Below are 13439 nucleotides of genomic sequence, written 5' to 3'. Positions count from 1 at the left end.
ATATAAACTGTGCTGTGTTTGATCCTGTGTGACAGTACTGCCTCATGAATATGCTCATTGTTAAGACCAAGGATGATGCTTCATTCTAAGTCTTCGTGGAAACACATGCTTCAGATGCCTGAGTGACTTAAAATTCACTAACAGTATTATGAGAAAGCGAAATGCGGATTATTTCTGTTAACGCCTCCATTGCCAATTTCTATTATAACAGCATGTTTACACCAGTGACTCGATTCGTGAATTATCGATTCAGATCGATTTGACTTGCTTTCAGAGCTTTGTTTACACGAAATAAATTAGTTCGCCTCGTAATGAAAACAATAGAACCCACAATCAATTCTCATACAGTTTTGAGTACAAACCGATTGTGGGTTCTGCTGTTTTATGCAAAAATGTCTTCCTCGATGTCTTTAGCGCTGTCGGCTCTTGCACCGTCCACTAACAGAAGTAATGGTAGCATAAGGACATCATCAAGGCGAAGGAAAGCTTATGCCAAGTCTAGAAGAAAGGTATTGGTGACTCTGGTTGGGATATTGTTGTCAACAGCAGTCATGGAGTTGTGCAACCGTCAAGACAGGACAATTTGGATGCATCCTCGCTCTTCTAATTGGTGGGAAGATGTGGTGCTGCAAAGCTTTGGATCACGAGATTGGTTGGAAAACTTTAGAGTAAGCCGTGCAACATTCAACTACCTTTGTGAACAATTAAGGCCGTTGATAGAAAAGGAAACCACTGTAATGAGGAGGCCTGTGTCAGTAGAAAGGCGTGTAGCTATCACACTTTGGATTTTGGCCACACCATCAGAGTACCGCACAGTAGCCCATCTTTTTGGAATAGCAAGATGCACAGTATGTATCATTGTCAAAGAAACGTGCAAGGCTATTGTGCAGAAGTTGGTACCACTGTACATCCGTTTTCCTACTGGAGAAGGTTTGAAAGAGGTGATAACAGGCTTTAAGGAGAAATGGGGTGTGCCACAATGTGCTGGTTCAGTTGATGGAACCCATATTCCAATCACCCCACCTCTCATGAACCACACTGATTACTACAATCGTAAGGGGTGGTACTCTATTGTTACACAGGCAGTTGTAGATCACAATGGTATCTTCAGAGACGTGTATGTTGGATGGCCAGGAAGCGTGCATGATGCACGAGTGTTCACAAATTCTTCGCTGTACAGAAAGGCCAATAATGGTGAGCTACTGCAAGGTGATACCTTGCCGGTCAGAGGAGGCAACATTCCTACATTTTTAATTGGTGATTCAGCTTACCCACTACTGCCCTGGTTGTTAAAGCCTTTTCCATTTTCTATATCAATGCCAACTGATCACAAGACATACAATTATAGGTTGTCACGTGGACGGGTTATTGTTGAGATAGCCTTTGGGAGGCTTAAAGCAAGATGGAGGAGGTTGTCCAAGCAGATAGACATGGATATCAGCAATGTTCCTAATGTAATTTTAGCTTGTTGCACATTACATAATATCTGTGAGATCCACAATGATTCCTTTAATGATGAGTGGTTACAACAAAGCGACAACTTTGATCAGCCTGATAGCACAGATGCTCCAGTAAGTACAAGATCCAACACTGGAAATATAGTCCGAGATTTGTTGGTGACGCACTTCAATTGATGATGTACTAAACTATGCAAGCAACCATTATACAATTGATGTATCTGTGTATGATTCATAGCAATTGATTTATTAACACTTTTAAAGAAACATTGTAAACAAAATACTAGTACAGGAGTGTACTGCATAATCGTGGCAGCATGTACAACATACACGTGTAGTATATCACTGTTTAACAAAAGTTTGAATCAAAGTTTAACTGTTGTCCGAACCATAATAAAACTCACTTGGGGGAGGTGAGGAATAACTACAGCTATAACCACTACTATGACCTCTCTGTGATGCATTGAACATCTGTACCATCCTCAGATGAAATTCTCTCTCTTGCCTCCAATGCTCAGCTTCAAATTTCATTCTTCTTTCCTCTAACTCCAGGAACATCCGATCACTGTTCTGCATGCTGTCAGTTACTGATTTCATTACCTTTGTCATCATGTCTTCCATTACTTCCCCTTTGTTTCTCTTTCGCTTTCTACCTGATGAGCACTTACTAGTGGTACTCTCCTCTGTAGATTGTACATCTGTTGATGGTACATTTTCTGCTGAAGATTGTGTAGCATCTATGGTTGCTCCATTATTTGCCTCATTACTTGTGTTACTCTGGTCCTTTTCATTACCATCATCATGACCACCTGTCAGTTCATTTTCTTCATCTGATACTACTGCTGGTGATTCTGTGTCTGTATTATTGAGCGTGGTACTATCAAGGGTATCAAGAACTACTGGTGGACATGTAGTAGGTCTTGTGGCAAGAAATTCGTTTAATTTGTCAAAGACTTTCCACTTGGTTCTTCCTTGGCCAGTCTCCTTGTGCTTATCAGCAAGTTTCTTGTACACTTGACGAAGCTTTTTTACGTTTGTGTGACACTGTTCCCCTGTTTTTTCTATTCCATATATAGCCAAGTCTTCCGCCAGTTGCCCATATACGTGTTTGTTTCTCTTAGTGCCCTCCAACTGCTCTTGTATCCCTTCCTCACTCCAAACTTGAATTAATCGAAAAACTTCAGCGTCTGTCCAGTTTGTATAGGCCATTCCTTAGCACGCAAACCCGCGGTTTTGAACCAACTCACGTGAATAATTATGAAACCATCTAGAACAATACGAGCATTCGGTTTTCGTTTATACTAGCAAGTGGAGCGAACTAGATCGATTCAGACCCACATCCCTAGTAGGTCTTTTATAGAGCGGTTCAGTGCAGTTCGGTTCGGTACGGTACGCATTTACACTACCTTTGAAATTGCTTCAGTTCGAGATAGGTCGAACTAAATGGCTAGTGTAAACACGCTGTAAGTCTAGTATCTATGGACTGAGTAATCAATAATACCTGACAAATATTATGTATTTAATTGTTGCCACCCTACCATTTCTCAGGAAACTATTGCTAGACAAGTAGCCTGAGATAAAGTTTAAAATATGAACCTCATTTCATTTGATTTAGGGAGACCTGAGGTCTTAATTTCTCAATACTTTAATCCTGTTTAAATTCAAAGTGTTCCTTGGAAAGCCCCTGAGTATATCCCTGACAAAATGAAAAGGGACTGTACTTAAATAATGATCAAGGATCTGCCAAATTTTCAATTATTCTAGCAATTCCTTTTATTCCCGTCTATAAAATTATTCCCAGGAGAATCTGAAATTATTCTTGAGAATAGTGCTATACATAAACAACACAACTTGTATTTCAATAACAACTTGAGGAAAACCAGTGTAGCAGAGACAAAAATATTAAGCCACTCTAACAGTACATTCACATTACTCTCAGGCAACTGTATTATTAAGGTATTAAAGTGCAATTGTGTTATGAGAATATCTTCATCTTACATTATTTTTGGTTTATTGCTAGTAATCTTTTAGCAGTGTTTCCATTACACTGCAAGTAAATTACTTTATGAATGTCATTTAGTTATTTATTCTAGGACTACTCCCGATTGCTTTAACCACCTATTATTCTGAACTTGGGCCAGCCATAATTATGGCAGATCCCTATACGTAAAGCCATAACACATGTACTATATATCTTGCAGAATGCAAAAAGCATATTTCAAGCCCAAGAAGTTAAAAGCAAAGCCTGTCATAGCCAATTCTAGGGTTATAATTGGCTGAAGGCAATGCAGAAGGTTTTGAGGGGGTGTTTAGTAGGCTTAGTAATACTCACCAAAGTTATTGCGGTTGATATTTAAATATACTTTCTGGTTTATAAATTAGTGGAAATCAAAACTGGTTCACAAAAAGGTAACTAAAGTTCAATTAGCAGCAACACAGAAACCTCCTGTCTCCAGTTTCTATACATACAAATGCCACTGTTGGAAGATACATATAGTTTTTTGGTTACAACACGTTATAGCATGCTGCAGCTGAACGTTGAATACTAATAACACTAGAGATCACCCTAACATTTTTATAATGATTTGAAAGATAATGATTAGAAAGGAGCTATGATTACCTGTAAGAGGCAGAGTCAAAATCATCACTATATCCACCTGGTCCACAAAGACAAGGAGCTGAACACACTTCTGACTGACTGTTAGATCCAAATGAAAATGGTGGAGTTAACACATACTCTGATGGTGATCCACTACTGCCAGTAAACAACAGTTGCTTGTCATTAATACTACATACATTGTCCTAGAAAAAACACACTTGGTATATTACACATATTTTAATTAAATGTCACTATCACACTAGGTAGCATTAATATTACACCTGAATACTGCCTCCTGGGTAGAACAAAACTGGGCTAGATGACATGTGATTAGTAAAGGTGTCCAGTAGTGTCGCCTCCAATTTTTTAGCATAAAGCATAACAACATTGTCCAATTGCCATACTCCAGTATTATTGGTAAAACCATCTGCTTGTGTCCAAGAAATTTGTGTACCCTCAGTACAAGCATGTACAGGAAGGTGAACAGAATATAAGTTGGTGGAAAAACTAAAAACCAGCACATTATAATTAATAATACAAATATTCACACACCTTAACTCAGTTAAAAGGTAACTGACACCTCCTACAATATATTCCAGGTACACTATTGAAAGGTCAGAGTTTGAGCCACATTCTTCATTACCTGTATAAAAAGGTACATGTATAATCATTAAATTCTTTATGTCTACATTTTAAACATTACACAAGAGCAGAGACCAAATAGATAGTCTTACTAGATTAGTCCAAGATCAATACTTGCTAGTAACAGACTCTAACAGACTACTTAAGTAGCTAAGATGAAATTTGTTTCTCCAAATGCATCTAACAATGTTTCCCCCTTTCTGTTGTTATTTGCAGGAGATCATGAACAGGTATCCAACAAAGTGTCTTCGGTTATACACCAGTCAAGATATTCATATAGAGATATATTTTCTAATTGCATCGATTGTACACTATGTAAACATTACGATCAAGACTCTCTAATAGAACAGTCACCCTAATAAAGCAGTGAGGCAAATATTCAGCAATACCAGCCAATCCTCACATTTAAATCTGATAGTCAAATGCTTAAACATGTATTGAGTAGAAAGCTTACTATAAATATCATGATCGAGATACCCTAATAGAGCAATCACTCTAAAAAAGCAGTCAATAAATCTTAATTATGTTGTGATAAACTGCTGAAAATCACTTTCAAATTCAATCTCAGGGGGTGTAATTTCAGCCTAGGGGTATGCCCCCAGATCACACTAGATTGACATGTTAGACTAATTGTGCTTCACACTGGCAGGTACTGAAAACAAATTTACCTTTCTTAGGGAACATTAATTTTGTGATACCACTTTTTGCTATCATTTGCTAAAATTAAAATGGTAAACTTGTGCATACTGTAGCTTTTGTGACCTTCTCTTCATGATGTTCATACTTGAGATTGCTGTAAGACATCATAATTTTAAAGATTTGATTGTAACCTGCCTAATCTTGCACCCACTGTCACCAAATATTTTGTACTCTCTTCAAATTTAAGCGCAAGAAGATATACATTGGTATAAGGCCAACTACCAAACATCTCCTGTTTCAGCCACTTGAAGATTCCTGTCCTCACTGGCCATGGTGTATGCTCTGCTCAAGAACAAGATGTTTTCTCTCTGTCTTGTTGACTGGTGGGCTGAGTATTGCTAATCCTGTGGATATAGCTGACTCCCGGTATACTGCTTTTGCCAAGATTACACAACATTTAATATCTTAAAGTTCAGGCTCATCAAAAAGATTGTCGCTCTGTTTTAAAGGTACAGGTTTCTGAAATTAGATCTAATCTTTCTACACAATTTCAGAGAGCTATAGATTTGAATAGTGAACCAGGTGCTTCATCCTGGTTGACAGCAATATCTCTGGCGGAGCAGGGATTCCATTTGATGAAACAAGAATTCTGGGATGCTCTGCATCTTATGGAAGCTACTGAACAATACTTTAAGGAACATCACTGCTGAGTGGCTTTCAAGGACATGTTATGATGTGGCCATTGAGCTTCCCTTACAGCTGCTCACCAGGGAGATCATTGAACCTTGAACCAAAGACAGGATGAGGCTAAGGTAAACATCCATGCCAGGAGATTTTGGGGGCGCTTTTTTGATATAGGGGTATTTCACCCAAACACACAAAGCTACTGCAATACCACTATCTCCTCCTTGTATTGACACCATGTATCACAGAAGAAAAGAGAATATGGTGACCATGTCAGAGATGTTGACCAGGCTTCCTTTACTCCCCTTGTCTTTGCAACCACTGGAGGTATGGGTAAGGAGGCAGTAGTGTTTTACCATCATCTTGCTGACCATCTATCTTGCCGTAGCTCTACTATTTACAACCGAACACTGGCTTGGATTTGTTGCACATTATCCTTTTCTCTACTCCGTTCAGCTACAATGCGCATACATGGAAGTCAGTCCATCTGGCATTTCTCTAGCAATGCCTCTCCTGGGACAGGCCAATACAGGGTTACACTATACACTAGCAATATTACTTAGTTGTCCAGCATATACCACTTTTGTGCTAGGGGTGGTAGGCAAGGGCAGTCCACCCAGCCCAGGTCACTTGTTTACTTTGATCCCTTTCAGCCAGTTCCAGCTAAGCGCTTCAGTTCAAGACAATTTAAAGAGTCCACTGACAATAGGCATCCAGAAAGAAGACAGTAAAGATTAATCAAAAACACATAATTGTTATTTCAGTCCTAGTATGATGAAATTTCACATAAAAGCAAACATGGTCACATACCAAAAACAAACTGTAGTGCAACAGCATCGGTAGCATTAATTGACTGGGAGATCTGTGCAAAACAACAAAAAAAATACCAAATCGTAAGATTTTGTAAAAGATAACTATATAGACATAACAATAATAATTATTATAGTCTGACATACTATACCAGCTACTATCTTATTATCATCATGCATATTTCATGAAATTTGAAGAAAGCACAAATTTGCATAAACTTGTCTGATAATAATCCTAAAATCCACACTATAAATGATCAATGCAAGCCATGATTTAGTTCTATAAGTTTAGGGCAACATAAACTAATATTATTGTATTTACACAATACTATGGGATTTGAGATTGTATAATATTGCTATGGGGCAAGAGTTCTATATTCTTACTATTAATGACCAGCAGAGTCCTACTATAATTATGGTGCAGTATACATAATTGTTTTGCTCAATCATGTAGTTTCAGCCCGTAGACAATTTCATATACACTTACCAGGTAGCGATCAACTGAGCCACTAAACACTATTGAGTTTCCAGAAGCAATTGGACTACAACTGCTCCTTAAATCATAGCCTGCTGCTGCTCTCCTAAACAGTACAATGTATACATGAACACACAAATAATACGATTAACAGCATAAACCTATTAGGCTTAATCATTAGTTTCTCAACCCAGCCCACGTCACCATTTTATATACCTCATACAGTATAGGATGCTTCATATTATTGATGCAATTACTATAGTCAGGATTTTTTTTACTGTATCTAGGATATTTTGTATAGGCTAGTAACCACTAGAACAGACTAAGAGAACTGCATGTGAGCTATTTAAATCAGCTATCTAGTTAACTGTATACCCATCCTTACTGCAATCCGCTCATCCTCAGTGCTATTTAGGGTATTGGTGGATGAAAAACTAGTAATTAGCATTCCATGCGTACTACAATACTAGCACAGCTAATCAAACTTACCAATTTCTCTCCAGCAAAATATCTGATTCAAAGTCATCTTTAAATTCTAACTGTGCCCAACCAAAACCTGTGTTTATATTAACCAAGTAGGATAAGCCAGTGCTATTTATATTCACGTACCAATGGTGTTTGATATAGTTAATACTAGCAAGGCAAATCTCAACCATGATCTCAAGACAGTGGCCATTGCAGCTATTTGATAATCTTATATTTGTAAGACCATAGACGAGTGCAAAATTTTATTCAGAGTGCACTGACCAAGTAATTGCATACAGCTTTATATATATATATATAGCTACTACATGTACACTGAATAGCCTCACAGTTCAATACCACGCCCATCACTTTTTGATAAGCTCCTGTGCCACAAATAGGGTAGCAACACACACACACACACAACACACACACACACACACAAACACACACAACACACACACACACACACAAACACACACACACACACACACAAAAACAGAATGTACTGTATTAATGTAGCTACAATATGGCGCAACTACATTTTATACTCACTAGTACTCCACTAGACCAAGAACTCTTGAATGTCGGCTGCAAAATTATATCCATAAGCGCCCGGCCGCGAATCAGAGAATATAAAACGCGAATATAAAACGCGCGTGTCCAACATAACGCGCATATGCTGTCAACGTATTAGACCTATGATTACACTCTTGCTCCAATACTCGAAATAGTCGAGCAGGAGGGCGGGTTAAATTTCCATTTATGTGTTGTACTGGCTGGACTAAAACAACTAAAATGACCAGAATACACTGTTCAGTTTAGCTAGCTGGCTAACTTACAAATGAGGAGCTGGATGGCTGCACTCAACCACCAGTGGTACAAAAAATCCTTGACGTGGCAAGAAAAACGGCGATGGGGCGCAATAATACGTACACATGCCTTTTGTGATGGGGGTGGTAGGCAAGGACGTTCCATCTGTAAAGCACCAATACAATACAATACAATCTAGCCCGGAAAAAAGTAAATTAAAACAAATAAGTTTAGCTATGTCAGTGGTCTCAGTATTTTCGTATACACTTTACAGGTTACTAGCTGCAGCATAGCGGATAACCCATGCAGAGTTTCATATTCATAATGGCTGCAGAGACAGAAGACAACACAAAACTGGCAGTGGGCAGTTAGCACTAGTACAGTTGTCAGCTGACCCTCAACACCATGCACCACATTCATCCCTTGACCACATTATTTTTGTACTGCACTAAAAAGCATAAAGCCAGACTAGCTATAGTTACATAGTAGGCAAGTCATAAGATAAACTGAGAGCTTCTAGATCTGCCATGAATGCATGTGCTCTATATTGTACTGTCATGTAGCTCAGTAATGGAACAAGTGTTAGCACTGTATATGCTACAGTTGTACTGTAAGTTAATCATAGCATACTCAGAGACAATTATAATTTTTTTTCAAATCCCAGTGAAAATGTCAGGCAACCTAAAGCATTACCTGACATTGATATGCTACTGTTTTACACAATTCTTAAATCCTTATGATACATTGACAGAATAGAGTGAATCAACCTATAACAATACAATCGTTGTTGTCTAATTGATTGACAATGCTTCACTATATAACTCTTTAACTTCCTTCTATTTTGGTCTGACATTTTTTCAGGCAAGTTCTATTATGGTCGGCCATGCAAGATATTTGCCTGACAAATGGCCTATGTCAGACAGTAATAAATGGCTCTGCATACTGTACTGATTTCATCAATATTGTCCCAAATTAGAAACTGTTGATTTTTTTTAACATGCATAATAGCTAGCTATGTATTAACAATCTTACAAGTCCTAATTTCCGGGGTGGTATTTATGATGCTATACATAACTACTGTACATCTCTACTCATGATAAGTGGCTATATACAGATACACACGGCAGCCTGCTGCATAGCTACTAGCAATCATGCAATCCTATTTATTCCTTTACATATCCTATGGGCTATGTGTCCTGTATAGCTAATGTTTTTTCAACAAATGAAACTGCTTATGCATAACCATGTACAATTTTGTACAGCCAAATAAATCATGTCACCTCAGTGACATTTGCTGCAAAAACATTTGGATTTACCAGTGTACCTAGTTATGTATGTCGACCATTTTATCTCTTTTCTAAATCAGTGAAATTGTGGCTTGTATGTTAATATGCACATGATGATAAAATGAGTCCAAAATTTATGCTACTTGCAATTGAGTCTATGTTTGAACATACATTTCATTTATTCTTTTCAATACAAAGAATTTGGATCCCTGTAAGCATGAGGTAGTTGATAGTGATACCTTTTTAGCTTTTTCACATAATCCTTAATGTATAAATCATTCTAAAGGAGCAATCAAAATGCTCTTTAACTTTTTACTACACCAGAGGTGAACACATTAAAAAATGTATGATATCTTCACTGTAAATTCAGAAATATGAATGTCATACAATTAAAATTGCCACAGGAGTCATACAAAATGATCATTTTGGATGACTCCTGTGGCAATTTTGTATGACATTCATATTTCCAAATTTAATGATATTTATATTTCTGAATTTACAGTGTTAAATTTGATGCAAAAAAACAAGTGTAAAGTGATAGCCAGTAACTCCTATACACATTTTTTTTAAAACTGAAAATTGGTTCACATTTTTTAGTGTCTAACTGCATGCAAATGCTCCAATTTCATTGAATTACAAATTAAAATTTGAAGAAAAATAATCTGATTTTGGAAGCTTGTGCCTGGGTGCACTACAGTACACAAATGTAGCTATGTGTTTATTCATGGCCTTGAATTAAAACATCAATAGGGGCAACATGTAGTTATAAATGCCAGTAACAGTTTCACTTTAAAAACAAGCTTTTAATTTCTTTGTACTTGTTATTGTAAACCAAAACAACTATTGTATACAAGAAAAACACCATTAACTGTTGTGTCTATTGTGTCATGTTATTGTCAGTAATGCTCAGTGCTACCACAACACCTCTGTTGCCTTGTGATCAATAATCACTGGTTTGATGCGCATTAAATTTTCTATACAAATTGACTATATAGTTTAGGGCTCAAACGAGTATTCTACTATTTGAATATTCGGAGAATGTTCGATTATTCGAATACCATTTCTGGTATTCGAATATTCGTTTCAACGGAAATATATAATATCAGCGGTAGAATACATGGAAATTCTTTATCCTACATAAGCATATCTATGACATAAGTGATCGAATCATGTTGATTCTGTATTGTATTAAAGAGACATCTTGTACAACTGCAGGGTTATTGATATTTCATCCATATCAATGCTGATAAAGAATATTCGAATATTCGGTAGTTGTGAATAAAGAATATTCGAATAGTAAAAACCACTATTTGTTTGAGCCCTAATATAGTTATAAGCAAGCAATCAATGTATAGATATATAAAAGCAAGATAATGCCTCACTTGAGTCATATGTAACTACGTGTGTAACAGTAAACCATACACTAAATATGTATGCATACTTGAGTATATAATATATAATTATTTTTACACCAAAAGCACCTAAAGAAATGTTAGTAGCTTCAAATACTCATTACTACTTTGAGAGCTATTCACACTTTGCCTATATAAAAACATGGCAGAAATTTTGGTGCTGGTTTCTGACTTCCAGTTTGCTGGTTAACTTATTTATTTAAATGCTTTACAGCACACAGAAATTACAACAGTTAGAAGAGTACTAATTTACTTGTGCATGCATAAAAACAGATTACTAATCCGCCAATATCCCATACAGTGAAGTGGCTAGAGTTGTTAGATGTTGCTAAAGATCAACTGCATTGACATAGATAAAAGTACATGTACAAGGATATTACATAGCTATACCTAAAGTTCTACTCAAAGTAGTTTGTGTTTGACTGTATCAGGGTGTGTAATAAATAGTACAATTAGTAGTGTATTCTGCAGGATGTCACGTTACATGGTAGTAAATAAAGGTGCTGTGCTGAAAATATCCAGTAGTCGTGATACTCATATAATCTGCAGTAGGCCATGGCCAATTACTGAATAATTTGATCCTTCATTGGGTACTATGCATGTAGAATAGTGCAGTCAATGTACGTATTTGAGTGTGATGAGGTTGTACCACCCCTGGTTTGCAAGAATGAAATATCATTCAAACAAAATTAAAGTCTAACTAAGGAGAGCCAAGTATGCATATGGTTCTCTCTCTCCAAAAACTTCTCTAACCATGTGCATGTATGTTTGTGATATAATTCTAAGCAACAATGACTTCTAATATAATTATAATGTGACTGCCATAGATGGTAGCTCCAACGTAGGCCCATGATAAACTCACAATCAAACATACAAACAAATTAGTTGCATAATGGAAAGAATATAACTCAAACAAACTTTTGATTAGATTTAGCCACCTGTTTCTTCATCTAAATATGTGACCGGATCTGCGAAAAGGAGTCTTATAGCATTTCCAATTGCATGTACTTGGAAATCCATAACTTGACTTGTGAGTATGGTACCAGCCTAACAGTTGGTCACTTTACACTCCTAACATAGCACTATTTCTGGATGTGATTTTAGGACAATACATTAAGCACATGATGAGTTATGACTTGTCACACTTGGAAATTTGGAAAGGCTATAAGATCCCTTTTCGCAGATCTGGTAGTGGTAGCTCCATTTGAAGACCTGATAGCTGGTTATGATAAAGAATGTTTACATAACCACCTATATAGCTAGCTGACAATGCAGCTACGCAGGCGCTTACAGTATTGTATCACAACCATTGCAATAACTATCCCATGTACTAGGGATTGGTAAGAAGGTGCGTAGGTCTGTTTAGTTTAACTGTTTAGGGCCTTGTAATTGAACGTGTTAAGTGTGAACAAGGGGTATACCTAGGAGATTTCTGAAGTTTTATATACAAAAGCAAGTTGTTGAGCATGAAAATTATAATAAAACAGTCAATACATTATTAATCAATCACAACAGATAACTGTAGCTCAGTATTAATGCTGAGCTGGGAGGCACCTGTAGCTTCTACTATCTTCCTAGCTAGCACATAGCAAAAATTTAAGCCTGAGGCATACCAATAACTGAGATAGCCTATGAGTAGTGTGATATTTCTGGCTTTTGTAATGTATTATGTAGTTATCTGTTTGTTAACACCTTCCTCCTTTCCTCTGAACTCATACCTTACCATATAATGGTTCAATTAAACTCTTTTTGATGCATGGCTTCAGTGGGATAATTAATCTAGAAATTTTTGTAACTTGCATATAGACAACTAATGAGAATTGATTTTATATATTTATTTTTTCTCCAGGGTGACCAGCACCTCCTACCACCAAATGTATGCTGAGTATAGATATTGGGAAAAAAGGGAGGGGCTAATCTACTCTCTAGGCATTGAGAGGTGGTCAAAACTTTTAAGGATTAAATTGAAGGTGCTAAAATCGAAACATTCTAATAAAACAGTCAACTACTCTAATAGAACATCCAAAATGGTTTCAAATTATAACTGGGAAATAGTGTTGAACTGGAATTAACTTAATAGGTACTCTACCATCTCACCATTGTGCCAAACATCCTGCCGTACCAAGTTGAAATTAGTTGAGATTTTATACCTTCTCATTGT

General features: G+C 36.9%; 3 protein-coding genes across 3 annotated transcripts; 1 reads left to right on the top strand and 2 right to left on the bottom strand.

Annotated features, from left to right (window-relative positions):
- Positions 1–392: 392 nt before the first annotated feature.
- LOC136255027 (uncharacterized) lies at positions 393–1634 on the top strand. Its single transcript, XM_066047748.1, has one exon. It carries the CDS (start codon positions 393–395, stop codon positions 1632–1634), a length of 1242 nt encoding a protein of 413 aa, XP_065903820.1.
- Positions 1635–1829: 195 nt separating this feature from the next.
- LOC136255026 (uncharacterized) lies at positions 1830–2666 on the bottom strand. The gene has a single exon (XM_066047747.1). The coding sequence runs from the start codon at positions 2664–2666 to the stop codon at positions 1830–1832; it is 837 nt and encodes a 278-aa protein (XP_065903819.1).
- A 1407-nt stretch (positions 2667–4073) lies between these two features.
- LOC136255025 (reelin-like) lies at positions 4074–7740 on the bottom strand. The gene is made up of 6 exons (XM_066047745.1): positions 7691–7740; positions 7318–7411; positions 6832–6883; positions 4609–4699; positions 4338–4563; positions 4074–4259 (listed from the first exon to the last, which is right to left on the bottom strand). Exons 1-6 carry the CDS (start codon positions 7702–7704, stop codon positions 4074–4076), a joined length of 663 nt encoding a protein of 220 aa, XP_065903817.1. The 5' UTR covers positions 7705–7740.
- Positions 7741–13439: the final 5699 nt, after the last annotated feature.

Source organism: Dysidea avara, chromosome 5 (genome assembly GCF_963678975.1).
Source record: "Dysidea avara chromosome 5, odDysAvar1.4, whole genome shotgun sequence".
Lineage (NCBI taxonomy): Eukaryota > Metazoa > Porifera > Demospongiae > Dictyoceratida > Dysideidae > Dysidea > Dysidea avara.
The sequence above is the reverse complement of the archived record's forward strand: the minus strand, read 5'-3'. Positions and strand labels throughout refer to the sequence as shown.

Bases quoted from the DNA above. Each gene is read 5' to 3' on its own strand.
- LOC136255025 (XM_066047745.1), bottom strand. The intron at 4,700-6,831 runs GTATGTGACCAT...CTTTTTATACAG, and splicing joins TGCACTACAGTTTGTTTTTG to GTAATGAAGAATGTGGCTCA. The intron at 4,564-4,608 runs GTGTGTGAATAT...GCTGGTTTTTAG, and splicing joins TACCTTTTAACTGAGTTAAG to TTTTTCCACCAACTTATATT.
- LOC136255026 (XM_066047747.1), bottom strand. From the start codon at position 2,666: ATGGCCTATACAAACTGGACAGACGCTGAAGTTTTTCGATTAATTCAA.
- LOC136255027 (XM_066047748.1), top strand. From the start codon at position 393: ATGTCTTCCTCGATGTCTTTAGCGCTGTCGGCTCTTGCACCGTCCACT.